The 22,837-nt window shown below is 44.9% G+C and overlaps 2 protein-coding genes across 2 annotated transcripts in view; one reads left to right on the top strand and one right to left on the bottom strand.

Moving 5' to 3' along the window:
• LOC128690545 (Krueppel-like factor 16) overlaps positions 1–22,837 on the top strand; it is a 203,351-nt gene that overhangs the window by 37,305 nt on the left and 143,209 nt on the right. The window lies entirely within an intron of this gene.
• LOC138853387 (uncharacterized) lies at positions 20,866–22,304 on the bottom strand (the record flags this gene model as incomplete). The annotated part of the gene is made up of 2 exons (XM_070089773.1): positions 20,866–21,183; positions 21,225–22,304. Coding segments are annotated over 2 exons (1,398 nt in total), but the record flags the coding sequence as incomplete, so codon positions are not given.

A 22,837-nucleotide genomic window follows, 5' to 3' on the forward strand; every position in this document is an offset into this window, starting at 1 on the left:
CAGCGCCGTTCTTCGTCAAAAAAAAAAAAAAACCGGCGTGACGCTGGTTGGTAAGATGAAGTTATCCTGGAGATTATCGCCGCAGATGTAAAAACGGTAGTGTTGGCACCTTACCCCCAAAACTGGGCTCAGTGGAGTCTAACTCTGTGTAACAATATGTTTGCTGGACATTCTGGTCCTATGGGGGGGCTGGGGGGAACGGGGGCTGGGTTAGTTGTTCAGAAAATCAGGTATTTTTGTTTTATGACAGGCGCGGGGTTTGCAGAAAAGTGTTTCTCCTTTGTTTGATTAGCCATTGCTGGCCAACTTGCCTCATGATGCCTATTTCTTATTAACTTCACCGGCCCCCTTTCAATCTTATGGCATTCCTTAAAATGAATTTCAGCCTATAAGTCTGGCTGGTGTAAGCAATTCAGGATCATTTTAAAGACCTGTGTCAAAAGACCTTGTCTGCCTGAGAATAAACCACCCTTCCCCCCTCGACTTGGGCCCCATTTTTTTTAAACTATATAAAACCCGACAAAAGGGAATTACTGTGACAGAGCAAATCCGCTGATGATACAAGATGTAAATTCGATTCAAACTAGATGTAAAGAACTTCGGAGGATTTGAAAACTCATTCGTGATCAGAAAAGTCCGATGCAGTTCGGTAGATAAATGAAAGGTTTTTGAAGCGGGGTGTCCGCCCTGCCCTTAAAGCAATAAGAACTTGCCGTATAGAAGAAGACCGGGGTTATGGGGCAGCAACCTGAAAAACAGAAATGCCAATTTCGTAAAAAGGCAAACAGATTCGGTTTATCAAAAGTGTAAACGAAAAAAGTCCCGGTTTACTAACTTTTACACATTAAGGCCTCCTAGATTGCAGCTCGTTCGGTTATATTAAGACGGGAATTAAATTCGTTGAAAACATTCGCGAAGAATAAAAAAAATTCATAGCATTAAAATTTTCCGTTGAAGTGATTGAGACCCTTTTTTCTTTCCCGTGGAGAAGAATGGGGAAGACATGATCAAAAGTATAATAAAATGGGCTTTAAAAAAAAGGGGATATAAATAGTTTGGATTCTCTTAAAAAACAAATTGGTTAAATTGAAAAATTTGTTTAAAAAAGGAATGGAAAGTTCTGTTTTGGGAAAATGGGTGCTGATGGTGGAACAGTCTGCCTGTTTGGGTTTTTTAGGTAAGACATGTAACGTTTGGATCTTTTTAAACGTTTCGCCTACACAGCCACTAGTGATACAAAAAAATTGATAAAACAGAAGAGACTTGGGGCGTTTTAATCAGTCCATCCCCCTTAAAGTTTTGGGGTGGTCAGCCCCTCAGTCTGGAAAGGGCATTGTTCCAAGTCTAAAACAATAGGGAGTTAGTGACAGGATGGAGCCTTATAGGCAGGGGAGTGGACCAGGTCACTAGTAAAACCCCCGATGTTGTGGTCAGGTCCCTAAAATCAGCCTTCTCCTAGTGGGGTTTAGTTGTTTTCGGTCTGCCAAAGATCCCCTTGTGTTGCAGTGTCTGACAGATTGAACTTTAAAAAAGGTATAAAATCCAAACAGGTTTTAAGACACTTGAACGTAACTAGTAAAACGCTGGTTTGGGGACCTGGTAGTTTCAAATTTAGGTTGGATAAATACATGAGTGAGAAGGTTTGTAGATGAATGGTTCAGAGAACCGACATGTTGATAAATTAGACACAATTCTATTCAAGATTGATGGACTGACCACATCGACTCAAGGTTGAGGGACTGATTACCTCATTCTCCTCCTGTTCTTCAAGATTCTCCTTTGTATGGACTGATGAAGCCACTGTGTGGCGAAACGTTTCCTCAATAAAGATACCCAAGAGTTGCACATGTGTCTAATTTATCATCATGAGTGAGAAGGGTTGGATCTGAGTGGGACGTTTCGCCACACAGTGGCTTCATCAGTCCATACAAACGAGAATTGTGAATAACAGGAGGAGCTTTGAGGTAATCAGTCCCTCAGCCTTGAATCCATGTAATCAGTCCATTAGTCTTGAAAAGAATACAGCCTATGTGCGAAAAAGTGGCTTATATACTGTAGTCAGGAGAGGTGCAGCAGTCGTAGGTGTCACATTTTATCAACTTGTCGGTTCTCTGAACCGACAAGTTGATAATGAATGTGACACCGACAAATGAAATCAGCCAAGCAGAAGTCAGGGACAGAGACTTGATTGCCATTATTATGGGAATTCCATGATATATTAAAACTGAGTGATTTGTGATGACTTTCCCCGAGCTCATCATTAACCTCAAGATTATTAATTAGCGTTTCCCTGCTGGCAAGAACCAAGTCAAGCAGGTTATTTCCTCTAGTTGGCTCTGTCACAAACTGCTTTAAAAAACAATCCTGAATCGTATCAAGAAAGTTACTTGATTCTAAATTTCCTGTCAAATTGCTCCAGTCAATCTGTCTATAGTTGAAATCTCCCATTATCACAACATTTTCGTATGTAGATGCCTTACGAATTTCATCCCATAGAAGTTTACCGCACTCCCTATCAAGATTTGGGACCCTGTAAATCACACCCTGTAAATCACGACAAATTTTTTTTGTAACCATGACGTTAGTAGGGGAAGGAGTGACCATGGTAAAAAGACTTTCATGGTAATTATGCCACAGTAATGGTTGAGTTGGGATCACCGAGCAAGGATGACCTACCGTGATCATGGTAGCCATGGTAATAGTAAATATGGTTATGGTTACCTGTAGTTGTTTCCCGGAGGTCAGCCCCCTCGCGGCCTGGTTCCAGACCAGGCCTCCTGGTTGCCCGCCTGATCGATCGGGTTGTTGGTGCTTGAAGCCCACAGCTCAGTGTATATGATGCAAATGGTTTAGAAAACCGACAAGTTGAAGAATGAGACACTCATGGGTTGGATCTGCCTACCATGAGTTAGTAGGCATACTGCGGTGCTCGAGTCTTATGTTTTTATGTATAAGTGTATACATTATATTTGATGGTAATGGTTAACATGATATCTGATGGTATTTGTGGTAATGGTTAACATATCTGATGACATTTATGGTGCTGGTTAATATTATACCTGATGACATTTATGGTAATGGTTAATTTGATATCTAATGGTGTTTATGATACTGGTTAATATTATATCTGATGGTATTTATAGTAATGGTTAACATATCTGATGAGCCTGACATTTAAACCTGACTTCCGAGAATGGGTTTGCAGGGATGGAAGGGGGGAGGGGTTAAACATCCTGGTGTGGGTTGATAGGAGGGAAGGGGTGATGGACTTGGGTGATAGCCGGGGGAGGAGGATGTCCATGCGGGGTGATGGTGTTGGGTGATAGGATGGTTGGAGGTCACGTGGAGTGGTGGTGAGGGGTTGGTCATGACAGGAGGGGTGAGGGTGGTACTGTTGGTCAGGCTTTGTGGCAAGTGGTGAGTTTTATCTTAGGTGTCCACGTAGTCTTAACACCCCAAGGCTCAGGGCATCGTGTCCTTGCTTAGCCGGGTGTTGATGTTAAGTGTAGCCTCGTGTGCTCACATCTTGGTTCTTGGAAGGGAGGAGTGTTGTGATGGTAAGTGTAGTCTCGTGTGCTCACATCTTATCTCTTCTTGTATCACCCACAGCTGTATAAGACACTTGTATAGTTTTAGTAAACTTTGACGAGAACGCTGCATCATAATTTACTCCTGGAAGATTGTAGAGGGACTGCTTCCCAGATCTGCACACAGAAATCACTTCATATGAAAGATGTTGGGCAGACGGCGTAAAATACCTATAACCAAAAGCATGGGTGCTACGAGAACACTGAGGGAGTTTACTAAATGCAAGGGGACCGAGACTGTTCAGCGCTCTCCCTTCTTTCGCAAGGGGAACAGGACCTGATAAGCTTCTTAAATCAATTATGATCAGCATGCTTTGCATGCTGCTGGTATCAACAGCCTGGTCGATCAAACCAACAACCAGGATATATGGTCTGGGACCGGGTGTCTGGGGCAGTAACCCCCAAAAGCGACTCCAGGAAAACTACTTGCTGTCTTGGCTTCACTTCCGGTGTGATCACATTTTACATTATTCAGTTTAATTCTAGCAGAGTTACTGTCATTCAGGATTAGGATTTTGCATTGTTATACATTGACCAAAGTCTACCATTTTATACACTGACTTGCATCTGCCATTTTATACATTAACCTGCATCTGCCATTTTATACATTAACCTGCATCTGCCATTTTACACGTTAACTTGCATCTGCCATTTTATACGATAACCTGCGTCTGCCATTTTTATACACTGACCTTCATCTGCCATTTTTTTCGATCATAACCTGTGTACAAATTTTGAAGTTATACTATAACTTCATCCGAATTCATTACTCAGCCAATATTGTTTGTCATCAACGAATTTATATTGTCCTTAATTCCTCCATCAAGGTCAGTAGGCCAGTAGACTGACTGTAGTGCTCCACTATTCCTATTTTCTTATTATAAACAGGAAGGGACCCAGAACTAACCCTTGAGGAATGAGCATCATTGGAGGTCGGTGGGGTGGGGAGGAGGTGCTACCACACTAAGAGGTCGGTGGGGTGGGGAGGATGTGCTACCACACTAAGAGGTCGGTAGAGTGGGGAGGAGGTGCTACCATACTAAGAGGTCGGTGGGGCGGGGAGGAGGTGCTACCACACTATAAGGTCGGTAGGGAGCGGGGTGGGGGTACTACACACTAAGAGGTTTTGGTAGGAGATCCTAAACGGCAGGTCAGTGACTCGAGGGAGGAGATGCTTCCACACTGAGAGGTCGGTGGGGGGGGGGTGGAAGAGGTGCTACCATACTAAGAGGTCGGTGGGGCGGGGAGGAGGTGCTACCACACTATAAGGTCGGTAGGGTGGGGAGGAGGTGCTACCACACTAAGAGGTCGGTGGGGCGTGGAGGAGGTGCTACCACACTAAGAGGTCGGTGGGGCGGGGAGGAGGTGCTACCACACTATAAGGTCGGTGAGGTTGAGCGGGGTGTAAAGGAGGTACTACACACTAAGAGGTTTTGGTAAGTGACAGGTGTGTGCGAAAGGCAGCACCAACCTGTCATCCCACGGCAGGTTCAGGTAGCCTGATAGATCCTAAACGGCAGGTCAGTGACTCGAGGACTCCAGATACAGGCCATTACCACCACCTCCCGTGCGAATGGTTAGGGAAGCACAGCCTGCTTAGTACAGCTATTCAGCCTACAACACTGTTCAAGATACGGAAACTACACTGTACTAACAGTAGTATACAGTGATAACTGGATATTTGTATATTGATCTCCCGTTTAGTATCCCAACGTAAATATAGACTGAACATTAAAATGGTATAAAATACCGACAGGTTGTTAGGTAAGACACATATGCAACAGTTAGATATCTTCATTTCGAAACGTTTCGCCTACACAGTAGGCTTCTTCAGTCGAGTACAGAAAAGTTGATAGAAGCAGAAGAGACTTGAAGACGATGTTATCAGTCCATCACCCTTAAAGTTTTGAGGTGGTCAGTCCCCCATTTTAATGTTCAATCTGTCAGACACTGCAACACAAGGGTATCTTGGTACAGACCTGAAATCAACTTCGACAACCTCTACTAGTGAGAACGGCTGGATTTGAGAGGGACCTGACCTCCCAACATCTACGTTCTACTAGTGACCTACGTCTCACCTCCTGGCGCTATATAAGGCTCCATCCTGTCACTTCAACTCCATATTGTTTCAGACTATGGAACAATGCTCTTCTCCAGACTGAGGGACTGACCACCTCAAAACTTTAAGGGTGATGGACTGATTACATCGTCTTCAAGTCTCTTCTGCTTCTATCAACTTTTCTGTACTCGACTAAAGAAGCCTACTGTGTAGGCGAAACGTTTCGAAATGAAGATACCTAACTGTTGCATATGTGTCTTACCTAACAACAAATATAGACTGAAGCTTTAATGACAACCAATAATCTTTACCGCGTGTTTTCCTTTTCTATGATTCCATCATTTCTACCACTGATGCACCTTTAATTTGATTATCGAGTGTCCCGTGGCTCGGTTGGCAGCGGACTCGCCTCACACATTAAGTATCCGTGGTTCAATCCCTGGCATTGGTGGAAAGGTTGGGCATGTTTACTTACACCTGGTGCCCCTGTTCACTTAGAATTAAGTAGGTACCTGGGTATTAGTCGACTGTTGTGAATCGCATCGTGGAGGACAAGACTAAAGGAAAAGATCCCCCAATGGAAATGAAACAGTCCCCGATGACACACTGACTTTCTTGGGCTCTCCTGGGTGGCTAACCTTCCGGGTTAAGAATCCGAAGAAATCTTATGTGAAAATGGTATAAAATACCTACAGGTTGATAAGTAAGACACATATACAACAGTTTGGTATCTTTATTCGAAACGTTTCGCCTACACAGTAGGCTTCTTCAGTCCGGAGCCCAAGACTGTTCAGTTGCCTCCCAGCATACATAAGGGGGATTACCAATAGATCCCCGACTGTCTTCAAGAAGGCATTGGACAGGCACCTAAAGTCAGCACCTGACCAACCGGGCTGGGGTTCGTACGTCAGCTTGCGTGCGGCCAGCAGTAACAGCCTGGTTGATGAGACCCTGATCCACCATGAGGCCTGGTCTCAGACCGGGCCCTGGGGGCGTTGACCCTCGAAACCCACTCCAGGTAACATAAGAACATAAGAAAGAAGGAACACTGCAGCAGGCTTACCGGCCCATGCGAGGCAGGTCCTACCGGCTTAAGCCAATGTCCCAACCTAGTCAGGTCAGGTCACATTCACTTAAGGAAGGAACACGGCAACTGACCTAGTAGCACAAGCTAATCAGGTCCAAGTCACACCCACCCACACCCACTCATGTATTTATCTAACCCATTTTTAAAACTACACAACGTTTTAGCCTCTATAACTGTACTCGGGAGTTTGTGAAGACGATGTAATTAGTCCATCACCCTTGAAGACGTAGTTTTGAGGTGGGTCAGTCCCTCAGCCTGGGACAGTGTGAAGTTTAAGCAGCAGTCGGAAGGTGAGATGTAGTTCACTAGTAGAAGAAAGGTCATCATTGAGAGGGAACGTTCCTCTCAACTCCATCCCTTCTCACTTGAAAAGTTGTCAAAGGTGTTGTCTGTACCAAGATACCGATCTGTTGCAGTGTCTGACAGTGAATATGAAAATGGTATAAAATACAGACAAGTTTAAACTACGTCTTCGAGGGTGATGACTCTTCTGTACTCGACTGAAGAAGTCTACTGTGTCAGCGAAACGTTTTGAATAAAGATACCTAACTGTGGGTGTGAGTTGGACCTAACTAGCTTGTGCTACTAGGTCGGATGCCATGCTCACTGACCTCACTAGGTCAGTGAGCTTAAGCTGGTGGTAGAATTGGACCTGTCTCGCATAGGACAGTAGGCCTGTTGCAGTGTTCCTTCTTTCTTATCAAATCTTATCTATTTTCATCGGTGAGGCCCCTAGCCTAGCCACCCTCATGTTTCCAGGGACACTACACAACTAAATAACTGGTGAGGATACTGCTGTGTATATGTACAGTATATGTTCTTAGCAGGAGACAGGTCCTTACCTTCAAACTATAGACCAATAAGCCTTACCTCCATAGTGGGAAAATTTATGGAATCAATAATTGCCGAGGAAATTCGTAGCCATCTTGAAAGGCATAAATTGATAAATGAATCTCAGCACGGTTTTACAAAAGGGACGCTCCTGCCCTACGAATTTACTAACTTTTTTTACTAAGGTATTTTGAGGGGGTGGATCATGGTAGTGAATATGATATTGTGTATATGGACTTCAGTAAGGTGTGATGAATGGTTTTGAAAACCGACAAGTTGAAGAATTGAGACACTTATGCAACACATGGGAATCTTTATTGAAGAAACGTTTCGCCACACAGTGGCTTCATCAGTCCAATACAAAGTAGAAATGGGTAAGGAGAGTAGAAGTATGAGGTAATCAGTCCCTCAACCTGGATTCGATGTGTTCAGTCCATCACTCTTGTAGTAAGTGCAGCATAGGGCCAGAGAGGTGGCTTATATACTGCGTTGAGATGAGTTGAAGCAGGAGGAGGCGGGATCACAGTGGGACCTGCCACTAGTGTAAGATCCAGTTTAATATAGACAAATGCAAAATTCTAAATGTTGGACAGTAGATGAATGGTTCAAAGAACCGACATGTTGTTAAATTAGACACATGTGCAACTCTTGGGGATTGAACATTAAAATGGTATAAAATACCGACAGGTTGTTAGGTAAGACACATATGCAACAGTTAGGTATCTTTATTTCGAAACGTTTCGCCTACACAGTAGGCTTCTTCAGTCGAGTACAGCAAAGTTGATAGAAGCAGAAGATACTTGAAGACGATGTAATCAGTCCATCACCCTTAAAGTTTTGAGGTGGTCAGTCCCTCAGTCTGGAGAAGAGTATTGTTCCATAGTATGAAACAACAACTTTGCTGTACTCGACTGAAGAAGCCTACTGTGTAGGCGAAACGTTTCGAAATAAAGATACCTAACTGTTGCATATGTGTCTTACCTAACAACTCTTGGGGATCTTTATTGAGGAAACGTTTCGCCACACAGTGGCTTCATCAGTCCATACAAAGGATAAACTTGAAGAACAGGAGGAGAATGAGGTAAGCAGTCCCTCAGCACATGTGTCTAATTTAACAATGTTGGACAGGAAAATAACTATGCCACATATAAACTAAATAATGTAGATCTTAATATTATTGATCGCGAAAAGGATTTAGGAGTTCTGGTTAGCAGTAATCTAAAACCAAGACAACAGTGCATAAGTGTTCACAATAAGGCGAACAGAATCCTTGGATTCACAACAGGAAGATTACTACGAATCCTTGAAGAACATCAAAATGGTATACAATACCGACAGGTTGTTAGGTAAGACACATATGCAACAGTTAGACAACTTTATTCCGAAACGTTTCGCCTACACAGTAGGCTTCTTCAGTCGCATACAGAAAGTAGGCAGGAACAGTAGAGATGTGAAGACGATGTAATCAGTCCATCACCCTTAAAGTCGTAGAATTGGAGGTTGTCAGTCCCTCGGCCTGGAGAAGTTCAGTTCCATAGTCAGGAACTATCTGAAGATCAAGCGACAGTGCGGAGACTTAAATACTGTCGGAAGGAGAGGTGCAGGGTAGTAGTAGTAGTAGTAGTAGTAGTAGTAGTAGTGAGAGGTAACTGAGAGGTCATGTCCCTCTCAGATCCAACCCTTCTCACTTGAAAAGCTTGTCCAAGGTGTTTTCTGTACCAAGATGCCACGTGTTGCAGTGTCTGACAAGATGAACATCAAAATGGTATACAATACCGACAGGTTGTTAGGTAAGACACATATGCAACAGTTAGACAACTTTATTCCGAAACGTTTCGCCTACACAGTAGGCTTCTTCAGTCGAATACAGAAAGTAGGCAGGAACAGTAGAGATGTGAAGACGATGTAATCAGTCCATCACCCTTAAAGTCGTAGAATTTGAGGTTGTCAGTCCCTCGGCCTGGAGAAGTTCAGTTCCATAGTCAGGAACTATCTGAAGATCAAGCGACAGTGCGGAGACTTAAATACTGTCGGAAGGAGAGGTGCAGGGTAGTAGTAGTAGTAGTAGTAGTAGTAGTAGTAGTGAGAGGTAACTGAGAGGTCATGTCCCTCTCAGATCCAACCCTTCTCACTTGAAAAGCTTGTCCAAGGTGTTTTCTGTACCAAGATGCCACGTGTTGCAGTGTCTGACAAGATGAACATCAAAATGGTATACAATACCGACAGGTTGTTAGGTAAGACACATATGCAACAGTTAGACAACTTTATTCCGAAACGTTTCGCCTACACAGTAGGCTTCTTCAGTCGAATACAGAAAGTAGGCAGGAACAGTAGAGATGTGAAGACGATGTAATCAGTCCATCACCCTTAAAGTCGTAGAATTTGAGGTTGTCAGTCCCTCGGCCTGGAGAAGTTCAGTTCCATAGTCAGGAACTATCTGAAGATCAAGCGACAGTGCGGAGACTTAAATACTGTCGGAAGGAGAGGTGCAGGGTAGTAGTAGTAGTAGTAGTAGTAGTAGTAGTAGTGAGAGGTAACTGAGAGGTCATGTCCCTCTCAGATCCAACCCTTCTCACTTGAAAAGCTTGTCCAAGGTGTTTTCTGTACCAAGATGCCACGTGTTGCAGTGTCTGACAAGATGAACATCAAAATGGTATACAATACCGACAGGTTGTTAGGTAAGACACATATGCAACAGTTAGACAACTTTATTCCGAAACGTTTCGCCTACACAGTAGGCTTCTTCAGTCGAATACAGAAAGTAGGCAGGAACAGTAGAGATGTGAAGACGATGTAATCAGTCCATCACCCTTAAAGTCGTAGAATTTGAGGTTGTCAGTCCCTCGGCCTGGAGAAGTTCAGTTCCATAGTCAGGAACTATCTGAAGATCAAGCGACAGTGCGGAGACTTAAATACTGTCGGAAGGAGAGGTGCAGGGTAGTAGTAGTAGTAGTAGTAGTAGTAGTAGTAGTGAGAGGTAACTGAGAGGTCATGTCCCTCTCAGATCCAACCCTTCTCACTTGAAAAGCTTGTCCAAGGTGTTTTCTGTACCAAGATGCCACGTGTTGCAGTGTCTGACAAGATGAACATCAAAATGGTATACAATACCGACAGGTTGTTAGGTAAGACACATATGCAACAGTTAGACAACTTTATTCCGAAACGTTTCGCCTACACAGTAGGCTTCTTCAGTCGAATACAGAAAGTAGGCAGGAACAGTAGAGATGTGAAGACGATGTAATCAGTCCATCACCCTTAAAGTCGTAGAATTTGAGGTTGTCAGTCCCTCGGCCTGGAGAAGTTCAGTTCCATAGTCAGGAACTATCTGAAGATCAAGCGACAGTGCGGAGACTTAAATACTGTCGGAAGGAGAGGTGCAGGGTAGTAGTAGTAGTAGTAGTAGTAGTAGTAGTAGTGAGAGGTAACTGAGAGGTCATGTCCCTCTCAGATCCAACCCTTCTCACTTGAAAAGCTTGTCCAAGGTGTTTTCTGTACCAAGATGCCACGTGTCGCAGTGTCTGACAAGATGAACATCAAAATGGTATACAATACCGACAGGTTGTTAGGTAAGACACATATGCAACAGTTAGACAACTTCTTCACATCTCTACTGTTCCTGCCTACTTTCTGTATTCGACTGAAGAAGCCTACTGTGTAGGCGAAACGTTTCGGAATAAAGTTGTCTAACTGTTGCATATGTGTCTTACCTAACAACCTGTCGGTATTGTATACCATTTTGATGTTCATCTTGTCAGACACTGCAACACGTGGCATCTTGGTACAGAAAACACCTTGGACAAGCTTTTCAAGTGAGAAGGGTTGGATCTGAGAGGGACATGACCTCTCAGTTACCTCTCACTACTACTACTACTACTACTACTACTACTACTACCCTGCACCTCTCCTTCCGACAGTATTTAAGTCTCCGCACTGTCGCTTGATCTTCAGATAGTTCCTGACTATGGAACTGAACTTCTCCAGGCCGAGGGACTGACAACCTCAAATTCTACGACTTTAAGGGTGATGGACTGATTACATCGTCTTCACATCTCTACTGTTCCTGCCTACTTTCTGTATTCGACTGAAGAAGCCTACTGTGTAGGCGAAACGTTTCGGAATAAAGTTGTCTAACTGTTGCATATGTGTCTTACCTAACAACCTGTCGGTATTGTATACCATTTTGATGTTCATCTTGTCAGACACTGCAACACGTGGCATCTTGGTACAGAAAACACCTTGGACAAGCTTTTCAAGTGAGAAGGGTTGGATCTGAGAGGGACATGACCTCTCAGTTACCTCTCACTACTACTACTACTACTACTACTACTACTACTACCCTGCACCTCTCCTTCCGACAGTATTTAAGTCTCCGCACTGTCGCTTGATCTTCAGATAGTTCCTGACTATGGAACTGAACTTCTCCAGGCCGAGGGACTGACAACCTCAAATTCTACGACTTTAAGGGTGATGGACTGATTACATCGTCTTCACATCTCTACTGTTCCTGCCTACTTTCTGTATTCGACTGAAGAAGCCTACTGTGTAGGCGAAACGTTTCGGAATAAAGTTGTCTAACTGTTGCATATGTGTCTTACCTAACAACCTGTCGGTATTGTATACCATTTTGATGTTCATCTTGTCAGACACTGCGACACGTGGCATCTTGGTACAGAAAACACCTTGGACAAGCTTTTCAAGTGAGAAGGGTTGGATCTGAGAGGGACATGACCTCTCAGTTACCTCTCACTACTACTACTACTACTACTACTACTACTACTACCCTGCACCTCTCCTTCCGACAGTATTTAAGTCTCCGCACTGTCGCTTGATCTTCAGATAGTTCCTGACTATGGAACTGAACTTCTCCAGGCCGAGGGACTGACAACCTCCAATTCTACGACTTTAAGGGTGATGGACTGATTACATCGTCTTCACATCTCTACTGTTCCTGCCTACTTTCTGTATTCGACTGAAGAAGCCTACTGTGTAGGCGAAACGTTTCGGAATAAAGTTGTCTAACTGTTGCATATGTGTCTTACCTAACAACCTGTCGGTATTGTATACCATTTTGATGTTCATCTTGTCAGACACTGCGACACGTGGCATCTTGGTACAGAAAACACCTTGGACAAGCTTTTCAAGTGAGAAGGGTTGGATCTGAGAGGGACATGACCTCTCAGTTACCTCTCACTACTACTACTACTACTACTACTACTACTACTACCCTGCACCTCTCCTTCCGACAGTATTTAAGTCTCCGCACTGTCGCTTGATCTTCAGATAGTTCCTGACTATGGAACTGAACTTCTCCAGGCCGAGGGACTGACAACCTCCAATTCTACGACTTTAAGGGTGATGGACTGATTACATCGTCTTCACATCTCTACTGTTCCTGCCTACTTTCTGTATTCGACTGAAGAAGCCTACTGTGTAGGCGAAACGTTTCGGAATAAAGTTGTCTAACTGTTGCATATGTGTCTTACCTAACAACCTGTCGGTATTGTATACCATTTTGATGTTCATCTTGTCAGACACTGCGACACGTGGCATCTTGGTACAGAAAACACCTTGGACAAGCTTTTCAAGTGAGAAGGGTTGGATCTGAGAGGGACATGACCTCTCAGTTACCTCTCACTACTACTACTACTACTACTACTACTACTACTACCCTGCACCTCTCCTTCCGACAGTATTTAAGTCTCCGCACTGTCGCTTGATCTTCAGATAGTTCCTGACTATGGAACTGAACTTCTCCAGGCCGAGGGACTGACAACCTCCAATTCTACGACTTTAAGGGTGATGGACTGATTACATCGTCTTCACATCTCTACTGTTCCTGCCTACTTTCTGTATTCGACTGAAGAAGCCTACTGTGTAGGCGAAACGTTTCGGAATAAAGTTGTCTAACTGTTGCATATGTGTCTTACCTAACAACCTGTCGGTATTGTATACCATTTTGATGTTCATCTTGTCAGACACTGCGACACGTGGCATCTTGGTACAGAAAACACCTTGGACAAGCTTTTCAAGTGAGAAGGGTTGGATCTGAGAGGGACATGACCTCTCAGTTACCTCTCACTACTACTACTACTACTACTACTACTACTACTGGTATAAACCTTGGTAATAAATACCGACAAGTTGGTTTAGAAAGACACGTAAGCAAACACTATAACATATTTATTAGAAAACGTTTCGGTCCTGGGACCTTGATCACTTCTAACATACAGAGGTAGAAAGACATTATATATATAGGCGGAGAGTGAGATGTGACGCACGTGACCTGAGGAATGTCATAAGAACATAAGAATGGAGGAACACTGTAGAAGGCCTACTGGCCCATGCGAGGCAGGTCCTTATCAAAACAACCTCTGTCTATGATGAGGACCAGTAGACGATGAAATCATGTGACTCCTGTGTTGTTGGGTTGGTGCTGCTTAAGTATCATGTATGCCAATGTTTTTGAAATTTTGTAGTTTCCAGTGTTGCGTTCTATAGTGTCGGTGACGGTGATTAGTGAGGCTTCTAGGCACCGTCGGCGTCTGAGGTCTGGTTCGGTGAGAACGAGTTGTGCCTCGTTCCAGTTCATCAAATGCCCCGTTGAGTCTCTGTGGAGGACACAGGCGTACCTTACATCGTCTCTGTTAGAGGCATTTCGATGCTCATTCAGGCGGACTGCAAGATCTCTGCCTGTCTCGCCTACATATTTCTTGGGACAGAACCCACAAGGGATCGTGTAGACGCCTGCTGTAGAAGTTAGAGGTGTGGGGCTGCGTTTAGTAGTGAGGTCTTTCATAGAGGATGTGTTTATGGTGGAAACGTTTCCACCATAAACACATCCTCTATCAAAGACCTCACTACTAAACGCAGCCCCACACCTCTAACTTCTACAGCAGGCGTCTACACGATCCCTTGTGGGTTCTGTCCCAAGAAATATGTAGGCGAGACAGGCAGAGATCTTGCAGTCCGCCTGAATGAGCATCGAAATGCCTCTAACAGAGACGATGTAAGGTACGCCTGTGTCCTCCACAGAGACTCAACGGGGCATTTGATGAACTGGAACGAGGCACAACTCGTTCTCACCGAACCAGACCTCAGACGCCGACGGTGCCTAGAAGCCTCACTAATCACCGTCACCGACACTATAGAACGCAACACTGGAAACTACAAAATTTCAAAAACATTGGCATACATGATACTTAAGCAGCACCAACCCAACAACACAGGAGTCACATGATTTCATCGTCTACTGGTCCTCATCATAGACAGAGGTTGTTTTGATAAGGACCTGCCTCGCATGGGCCAGTAGGCCTTCTACAGTGTTCTTACAAGGCCTCAGATTATGCAGCTCGGTTCTGGTCTTCATAATACAGAATGAATATAAATTCATTAGAGAACATTCAGACAAGAATGACAATTAATTCACTGCATAAAAATCTCTCATGCAAAGACAGACTGAGATCCCTTAACCTACATTCTCTTGTAAGATGTAAAATGAGGGGAAGACATGAATGAAATGTATAGATGGAAGATAGACACAAATAAGCACAAGAGAAACCCCACCTGTGGTATGGTTTGTTTGCAATCAGGTCATTACGATTTCGTGATGCACAAGAGGCTTGGAAGACGGTTCAGTATACCTCCAGTGAAAAGCGGTGTAGCGATGAGTATGTTAGGTAAGACACATGCTGGTTTAGAAAGACACGTAAGCAAACACTATAACATATATATTAGAAAACGTTTCGGTCCTGGGACCTTGATCAAGGTCCCAGGACCGAAACGTTTTCTAATATATATGTTATAGTGTTTGCTTACGTGTCTTTCTAAACCAACTTGTCGGTATTTATTACCAAGGTTTATACCAAGACACATGCAACAATTAGGTATCTTTATTTCGAAACGTTTCGAAATAAAGATACCTAATTGTTGCATATGTGCCTTACCTAACTACCTATCGGTATTTTATACCATTTGAATGTTCAGCGATGAGTATACTGATAGAAAACTCAACAAGTGTTAGGGAACCACGACTCTTCAACGCCTTCCCTTCCTGCATTAGAGGGACTACCAACAAATCCCTAGCTGTATTCAAGAGAGAACTCGACAGATTCCTCAAAACAATTATTGATACAGCCTGGTTGTAGTGCATTCATTGGACTGCGGGCGGCGGGTACTAACAGCTTGATCAATTAGGTCATCAACCAGGAGGCCTGGTGTGGGATCGGGGGGGGAGGGGCGGTGACCTCTGGAAGAGACTCCAGGTAAGTGATCCTTTTCGTTACTATCTTAAGAAGTTTTGACAGTATGCATGTTAGAGATACCAGTGTCTTGTCTGTTCATCTTTTTACATATGGGGATCACATTTGCCACTTTTTAAATTTCTGGCACTTGTTGTGATTAGAGGGCGTGCGTGTATGTGGGCGTGTTAGTGTGTGATCGTGTGGGCGTGTGCGTGGTAGAGGGAGGTGACCTCGAGCAGGGTGTGGAGGAGGGCATGAGGGTGGTGGCCTCCCTGGGTGCGGCAGCAGCAGCATGGTAGAGGAGTGTTTGCTGGACTCTACCCATCCCCGCAGGGCTGATTACTCCCTTACCCACACCAGTCTTCTTCACCCACAGCACCGTCTCCTTTACCCACACCACTTTACACCCACACTACCGTCTTCCTCACCTGCCCTGTGTCCTCATACAGCCTGCCTTTGATATCCTTTTATCATACTCATGGTACACCCCCTCTCTTTCCTCCGTAATCTGCGCACAGCTGGCCTCCCCACCACCTGTTTCTGGCCAGTCTAGCCCGCATAAGGTGCACACTCCCACACCACCTGTCCACCCTCACTGTAACCTTGTCTGCCATCTGTCCCACCCACCACTTGTATCACTTAGAGGAGACATATATCGGATAATCTATATTACGTCCAATCATAACTACAGTGCCTTTATAGATGGAGTTGTGTTGTTGTGACTGTCTCATTGATTTGGTAGGTTTAAAATCTGTCGACTGTACGAGGGTCAGATAAAACAGGTGCTTTTCACTTATTTGCTACCAGTCAAGAATACTTCTAACATTTAAAATTAGCATAAAGCTAAACTCAGTGTATATATCAGTCGACTGACCTGGAGTGTCACTCTGGGAACATTCAGTCGTAAAGGAAGTTACGCCCCATTGCCTTCGTTTCACCCCGGTGATGAACGTAGCCCTTTTGCCTGTTTTGGTTAAATAGTCGGACCGAAACGTCGTCACGAATTTTCTTTCTATGTGCAAGTTATTTGTATATTATATGTTTACTAAAGTTTCGACTTCCAAGTGGAAATATAGTCTCATATCGACTAGTCTTCATGACTGTTTTATCATTATTATAGACTGTAGTTTTGTGTAACCTAAAATCTAAGATAAACAAAAAATAAATTGAAAATTTGCAGAAAGCGCTAAGAAACCGACGCTGTGAACCACGTCAGGCAAGTGAGGCAGTCAGATAAGGATTGGTGGGTGTTTTAGAGTGGCAAGTGTAAGTAACCTTCCCGCCCGTCACACCCCACAAAGACAAAGGCCCCGTACCAGCCTTCACACCTATGTTGTCTCTCTACCAAGTGGATAGTCCTCACAGCTTCTTTATTTTCCTCTCTCATTCATCAGAGTGATGAGGAAAAGAAGAAGTGGGTGATAAAAGTGGTGTCCGTAGTATTGTGTTAGTGTGAGCTGGTGGGAGTTAAACCCGCCTCCACTAAGAGGCGGGAATCTCAGCCCACTTGATGTAACTTTTTTTTTTTTTTTTGTTCTGTTAGGCTGTAATTCAAGGTTAGTGTTGATGGCTGAAGGTTGTCGTGGTTGTGTTTTAAGGTGTTGTTAGAGTCGTTGTTATAAAAGTGTGTGTGTATGTGTGTGTTGACGTAGGCGGCACTAAGGCGTTGATCTACCCAGTAGCAACAGCCAAGCTAAGCCACATGGCTGCCGCTTCTCAGCTGATCATCTCCCACACCCCCACCCGCCTACAACCACTTCTACCTCCCCACCTCGTCCAACGCCATATACCTCCCTTCCACCCCTCTCCTTCCACCCACTATATCCCCACCACTCCAACCTCCCTCTCTTCCTCATGCCTCCGTCTCCACCCCTCTGAACATCCCTCAGATTGTTTGACGACATTTATCGCCTACTGAAGTCTTCAAGCTCAGGCTGATAAATTTCAATACCATTATATATATATATATATATATATATATATATATATATATATATATATATATATATATATATATATATATAATATATATATATATAATATATATATATATATATATATATATATATATATATATATATATATATATATATATATATATATATATATATATATATACACACACACACAAAAACCCATACTGTGTGATGGACTCTGACGGAGACACGTGGTAGCTTTTGTTCCCACAATATAGCTAGCATACAGAATATGATAGGCAGCGTACTGCGTTTGTGTATCCGATCTTGCAACATTAAAATGACAGGACTCTCGCCACATACTGCTGGCTTATATGTTCTTAAGAGTCATAACCAATTGTCCTGTAACCTGCTTTTCGTCCTTTTGCGGGAAGGAGGTGGGAGAGGGGGAGGGGGTGAGGGGGATATAATATATCGATCTTGCTCTGTTATTATATTGGTCGGTAATTTTTTTTAGTATTCGTATGGTGTATGTAGTTTTGGTGGGATATGCTTACTGTGGTGTGTTGATAACGACGCAAGTGGTGGTGGTAGTGGTAGTGGTGGTGATGAAGGTAGTAATGCTGGTGGCTGTGTTAGAGATAGGAATGGTGATAGTGGGGGGAGATTATGTTGGATATAAAACTCGAGTGGGGGAGGGGGTTGGTGTCAGAGATAGATGGGGGTGTGAGCGAAAGATGGTCTGGTAATAGAGTTGTGGATGAGTTGAACAAATTCCCGAGTACTGTCATAGAAGCTAAAACGTTGTGTAGTTTTAAAAATAGGTTAGATAAATACATGATTACCTGGTTACCTGGAGGTTATTCAGGGAATCAACGCCCCCCGCGGCCCGGTCCATGAGCAGGCCTCCCGATGGATCAGGGCCTGATCAACTAGGCTGTTAGTGCTGGCCGCACGCAGTCCAACGTACGAGCCACAGCCCGGCTGATCCGGCACTGACTTTAGGTATCAGTCCAGCTCTCTCTTGAAGGCAACCAGGGGTTTATTGGCAATTCCCCTAATGCTTGATGGGAGGCTGTTGAACAGTCTTGGGCCCCGGACAGTTATGGTGTTTTCCCTTAGTGTACCAATGGCGTCCCTACTTTTTATTGGGGGCATTTTATTGGGAGTGATTTGTGTGTGCAGATTTGGGACCATTCCTTCATGATTAGGTGTGAGTTGGACCTGACTAGCTTGTGCCAGTAGTTCTGATGCCGTACACCTTCCTTAAGTGGATGTGACCTGGACATGATGAAATTAAGACACATGTGCAACATCTGGGTATCTTTATGGTAGACGTTTCGCCATCCAGTGGCTTTATCAATACAAATTCTAGGACATAACTTGAAGACAGTAGAACTATGTACAGAAGATGAGGTAATCAGTCCCTCAGCCTAGGAGTTGGTGCGAAGAGCACCATAGTCGTGGAGATTATGTCCTAGAATTTGTATTGATAAAGCCACTGGATAGCGAAACGTCTACAATAAAGATACCCAGATGTTGCACATGTGTCTTAATTTCATCTTGTCGGTATTATATACCATTCTTGCACAATATATCGATCTTGCTCTGTTATTATATTGGTCGGTAATTTTTTTAGTATTCATATGGTGTATGTAGTTTTGGTGGGATAAACTGACTGTGGTGTGTGTTGATAACGACGCAAGTGGTGGACTATGGTGCTCTTCGCACCAACTCCTAGGTTGAGGGACTGATTACCTCATCTTCTGTATATAGTTCTACTGTCTTCAAGTTATGTCCTAGAATTTGTATTGATAAAGCCACGGTGAAAAGCTCTGTTCCACAAGGCACAGTACTCGCTCCCATCTTGTTCCTCATCCTTATATCCGACATAGACAAGGATGTCAGCCACAGCACCGTGTCTTCCTTTGCAGATGACACCCGAATCTGCATGACAGTGTCTTCCATTGCAGACACTGCAAAGCTCCAGGCAGACATCAACCAAATCTTTCAGTGGGCTGCAGAAAACAATATGAAGTTCAACGATGAGAAATTTCAATTACTCAGATATGGTAAACATGAGGAAATTAAATCTTCATCAGAGTACAAAACAAATTCTGGCCACAAAATAGAGCGAAACACCAACGTCAAAGACCTGGGAGTGATCATGTCGGAGGATCTCACCTTCAAGGACCATAACATTGTATCAATCGCATCTGCTAGAAAAATGACAGGATGGATAATGAGAACCTTCAAAACTAGGGAGGCCAAGCCCATGATGACACTCTTCAGGTCACTTGTTCTATCTAGGCTGGAATATTGCTGCACACTAACAGCACCTTTCAAGGCAGGTGAAATTGCCGACCTAGAAAATGTACAGAGAACTTTCACGGCGCGCATAACGGAGATAAAACACCTCAATTATTGGGAGCGCTTGAGGTTCCTAAACCTGTATTCCCTGGAACGCAGGAGGGAGAGATACATGATTATATACACCTGGAAAATCCTAGAGGGACTAGTACCGAACTTGCACACGAAAATCACTCATTACGAAAGCAAAAGACTTGGCAGACGATGCACCATCCCCCCAATGAAAAGCAGGGGTGTCACTAGCACGTTAAGAGACCATACAATAAGTGTCAGGGGCCCGAGACTGTTCAACTGCCTCCCAGCACACATAAGGGGGATTACCAACAGACCCCTGGCAGTCTTCAAGCTGGCACTGGACAAGCACCTAAAGTCAGTTCCGGATCAGCCGGGCTGTGGCTCGTATGTTGGTTTGCGTGCAGCCAGCAGCAACAGCCTGGTTGATCAGGCTCTGATCCACCAGGAGGCCTGGTCTCAGACCGGGCCGCGGGGGCGTTGACCCCCGGAACTCTCTCCAGGTAAAACTCCAGGATGGCGAAACGTCTACAATAAAGATACCCAGATGTTGCAAATGTGTCTTAATTTCATCTTGTCGGTATTATATACCATTCTTGCACGACCTGGACCTGACGAGGCTGGGTCATCGGCTTAAGCCAGTAGGAGACTTAGACCTGCCTCGCACAGGCCAGTAGGCCTGTTGCAGTGTTCTTTCTTTCTTATGCTGTTATTGGAGGGAATTATAATGGCGTGGGGTTGGAGGGAATGATAATAGTGATGTTTAAGTGATAGTGGTTGTTGTGATTTTTGACGTAGGAGAGGCGGTGATGTTTGAAGTGGGAGAGGTGGTGGTGATGTTTGAAGTGGGAGAGGTGGTGGTGATGTTTGAAGTGGGAGAGGTGGTGGTGATGTTTGACGTAGGAGAGGCGGTGGTGATGTTTGAAGTGGGAGAGGTGGTGGTGATGTTTGAAGTGGGAGAGGTGGTGGTGATGTTTGAAGTGGGAGAGGTGGTGGTGATGTTTGAAGTAGGAGAGGTGGTGGTGATGTTTGAAGTGGGAGAGGCGGTGGTGATGTTTGAAGTGGGAGAGGTGGTGGTGATGTTTGAGAGTGGGGTGATGACGTAGGAGAGGCGGTGGTGATGTTTGACGTAGGAGAGGCGGTGGTGATGTTTGACGTAGGAGAGGCGGTGGTGATGTTTGACGTAGGAGAGGTGGTGGTGATGTTTGAAGTGGGAGAGGCGGTGGTGATGTTTGAAGTGGGAGAGGCGGTGGTGATGTTTGACGTAGGAGAGGCGGTGGTGATGTTTGACGTAGGAGAGGTGGTGGTGATGTTTGAAGTGGGAGAGGCGGTGGTGATGTTTGACGTAGGAGAGGCGGTGGTGATGTTTGAAGTGGGAGAGGCGGTGGTGATGTTTGAAGTGGGAGAGGCAGTGGTGATGTTTGAAGTGGGAGAGGTGGTGGTGATGTTTGAAGTGGGAGAGGCGGTGGTGATGTTTGACGTAGGAGAGGCGGTGGTGATGTTTGACGTAGGAGAGGCGGTGGTGATGTTTGACGTAGGAGAGGTGGTGGTGATGTTTGAAGTGGGAGAGGCGGTGGTGATGTTTGACGTAGGAGAGGCGGTGGTGATGTTTGACGTAGGAGAGGTGGTGGTGATGTTTGAAGTGGGGGAGGCGGTGGTGATGTTTGAAGTGGGAGAGGCGGTGGTGATGTTTGACGTAGGAGAGGCGGTGGTGATGTTTGACGTAGGAGAGGTGGTGGTGATGTTTGAAGTGGGAGAGGCGGTGGTGATGTTTGACGTAGGAGAGGCGGTGGTGATGTTTGACGTAGGAGAGGCGGTGGTGATGTTTGACGTAGGAGAGGTGGTGGTGATGTTTGACGTAGGAGAGGCGGTGGTGATGTTTGACGTAGGAGAGGCGGTGGTGTGTGAAGTGGGAGAGGTGGTGGTGATGTTTGAGGTGGGAGAGGTGGTGGTGATGTTTGAGGTGGGAGAGGTGGTGGTGATGTTTGAGGTGGGAGAGGCGGTGGTGATGTTTGAGGTGGGAGAGGCGGTGGTGATGTTTGAGGTGGGAGAGGCGGTGGTGATGTTTGAGGTGGGAGAGGCGGTGGTGATGTTTGAGGTGGGAGAGGTGGTGGTGATGTTTGAGGTGGGAGAGGTGGTGGTGATGTTTGAGGTGGGAGAGGCGGTGGTGATGTTTGAGGTGGGAGAGGTGGTGGTGATGTTTGTGGTGGGAGAGATGGTACATTACCCTTGCTGGGTAAAGCAGCGATCAATAATTTGCCGGGATCACTGACTCTTCCTTCCTCACACACACACACACACACACACACACACACACACACACACACACACACACACACACACACACACACATACACACATACACACACATGCACACACACACACATATACACACACATACACACACATACACACACGCACACACACATAGCTCGGACTCTACCCCCGCAACCTCAACCAACTAGGTGAGTACATACACACATACACACACACACACACAGACACACACACACACACACACACACACACACACACACACACACACACACACACACACACACACACACACACAGAGGAGACAGAAGGGACTCCAGAAAGACGGAGAGGTGGGGCACACCACCAAGTGCTGGACACAGTGCACACAACCGAGGAAGAAGTGAAGAGGCTTCTGAGTGAGCTAGATACCTCAAAGGCAATGGGGCCAGATAACATCTCCCCATGGGTATTGAGAGAGG

Source organism: Cherax quadricarinatus, chromosome 29, assembly GCF_038502225.1.
Source record: "Cherax quadricarinatus isolate ZL_2023a chromosome 29, ASM3850222v1, whole genome shotgun sequence".
NCBI classification, from domain to species: domain Eukaryota; kingdom Metazoa; phylum Arthropoda; class Malacostraca; order Decapoda; family Parastacidae; genus Cherax; species Cherax quadricarinatus.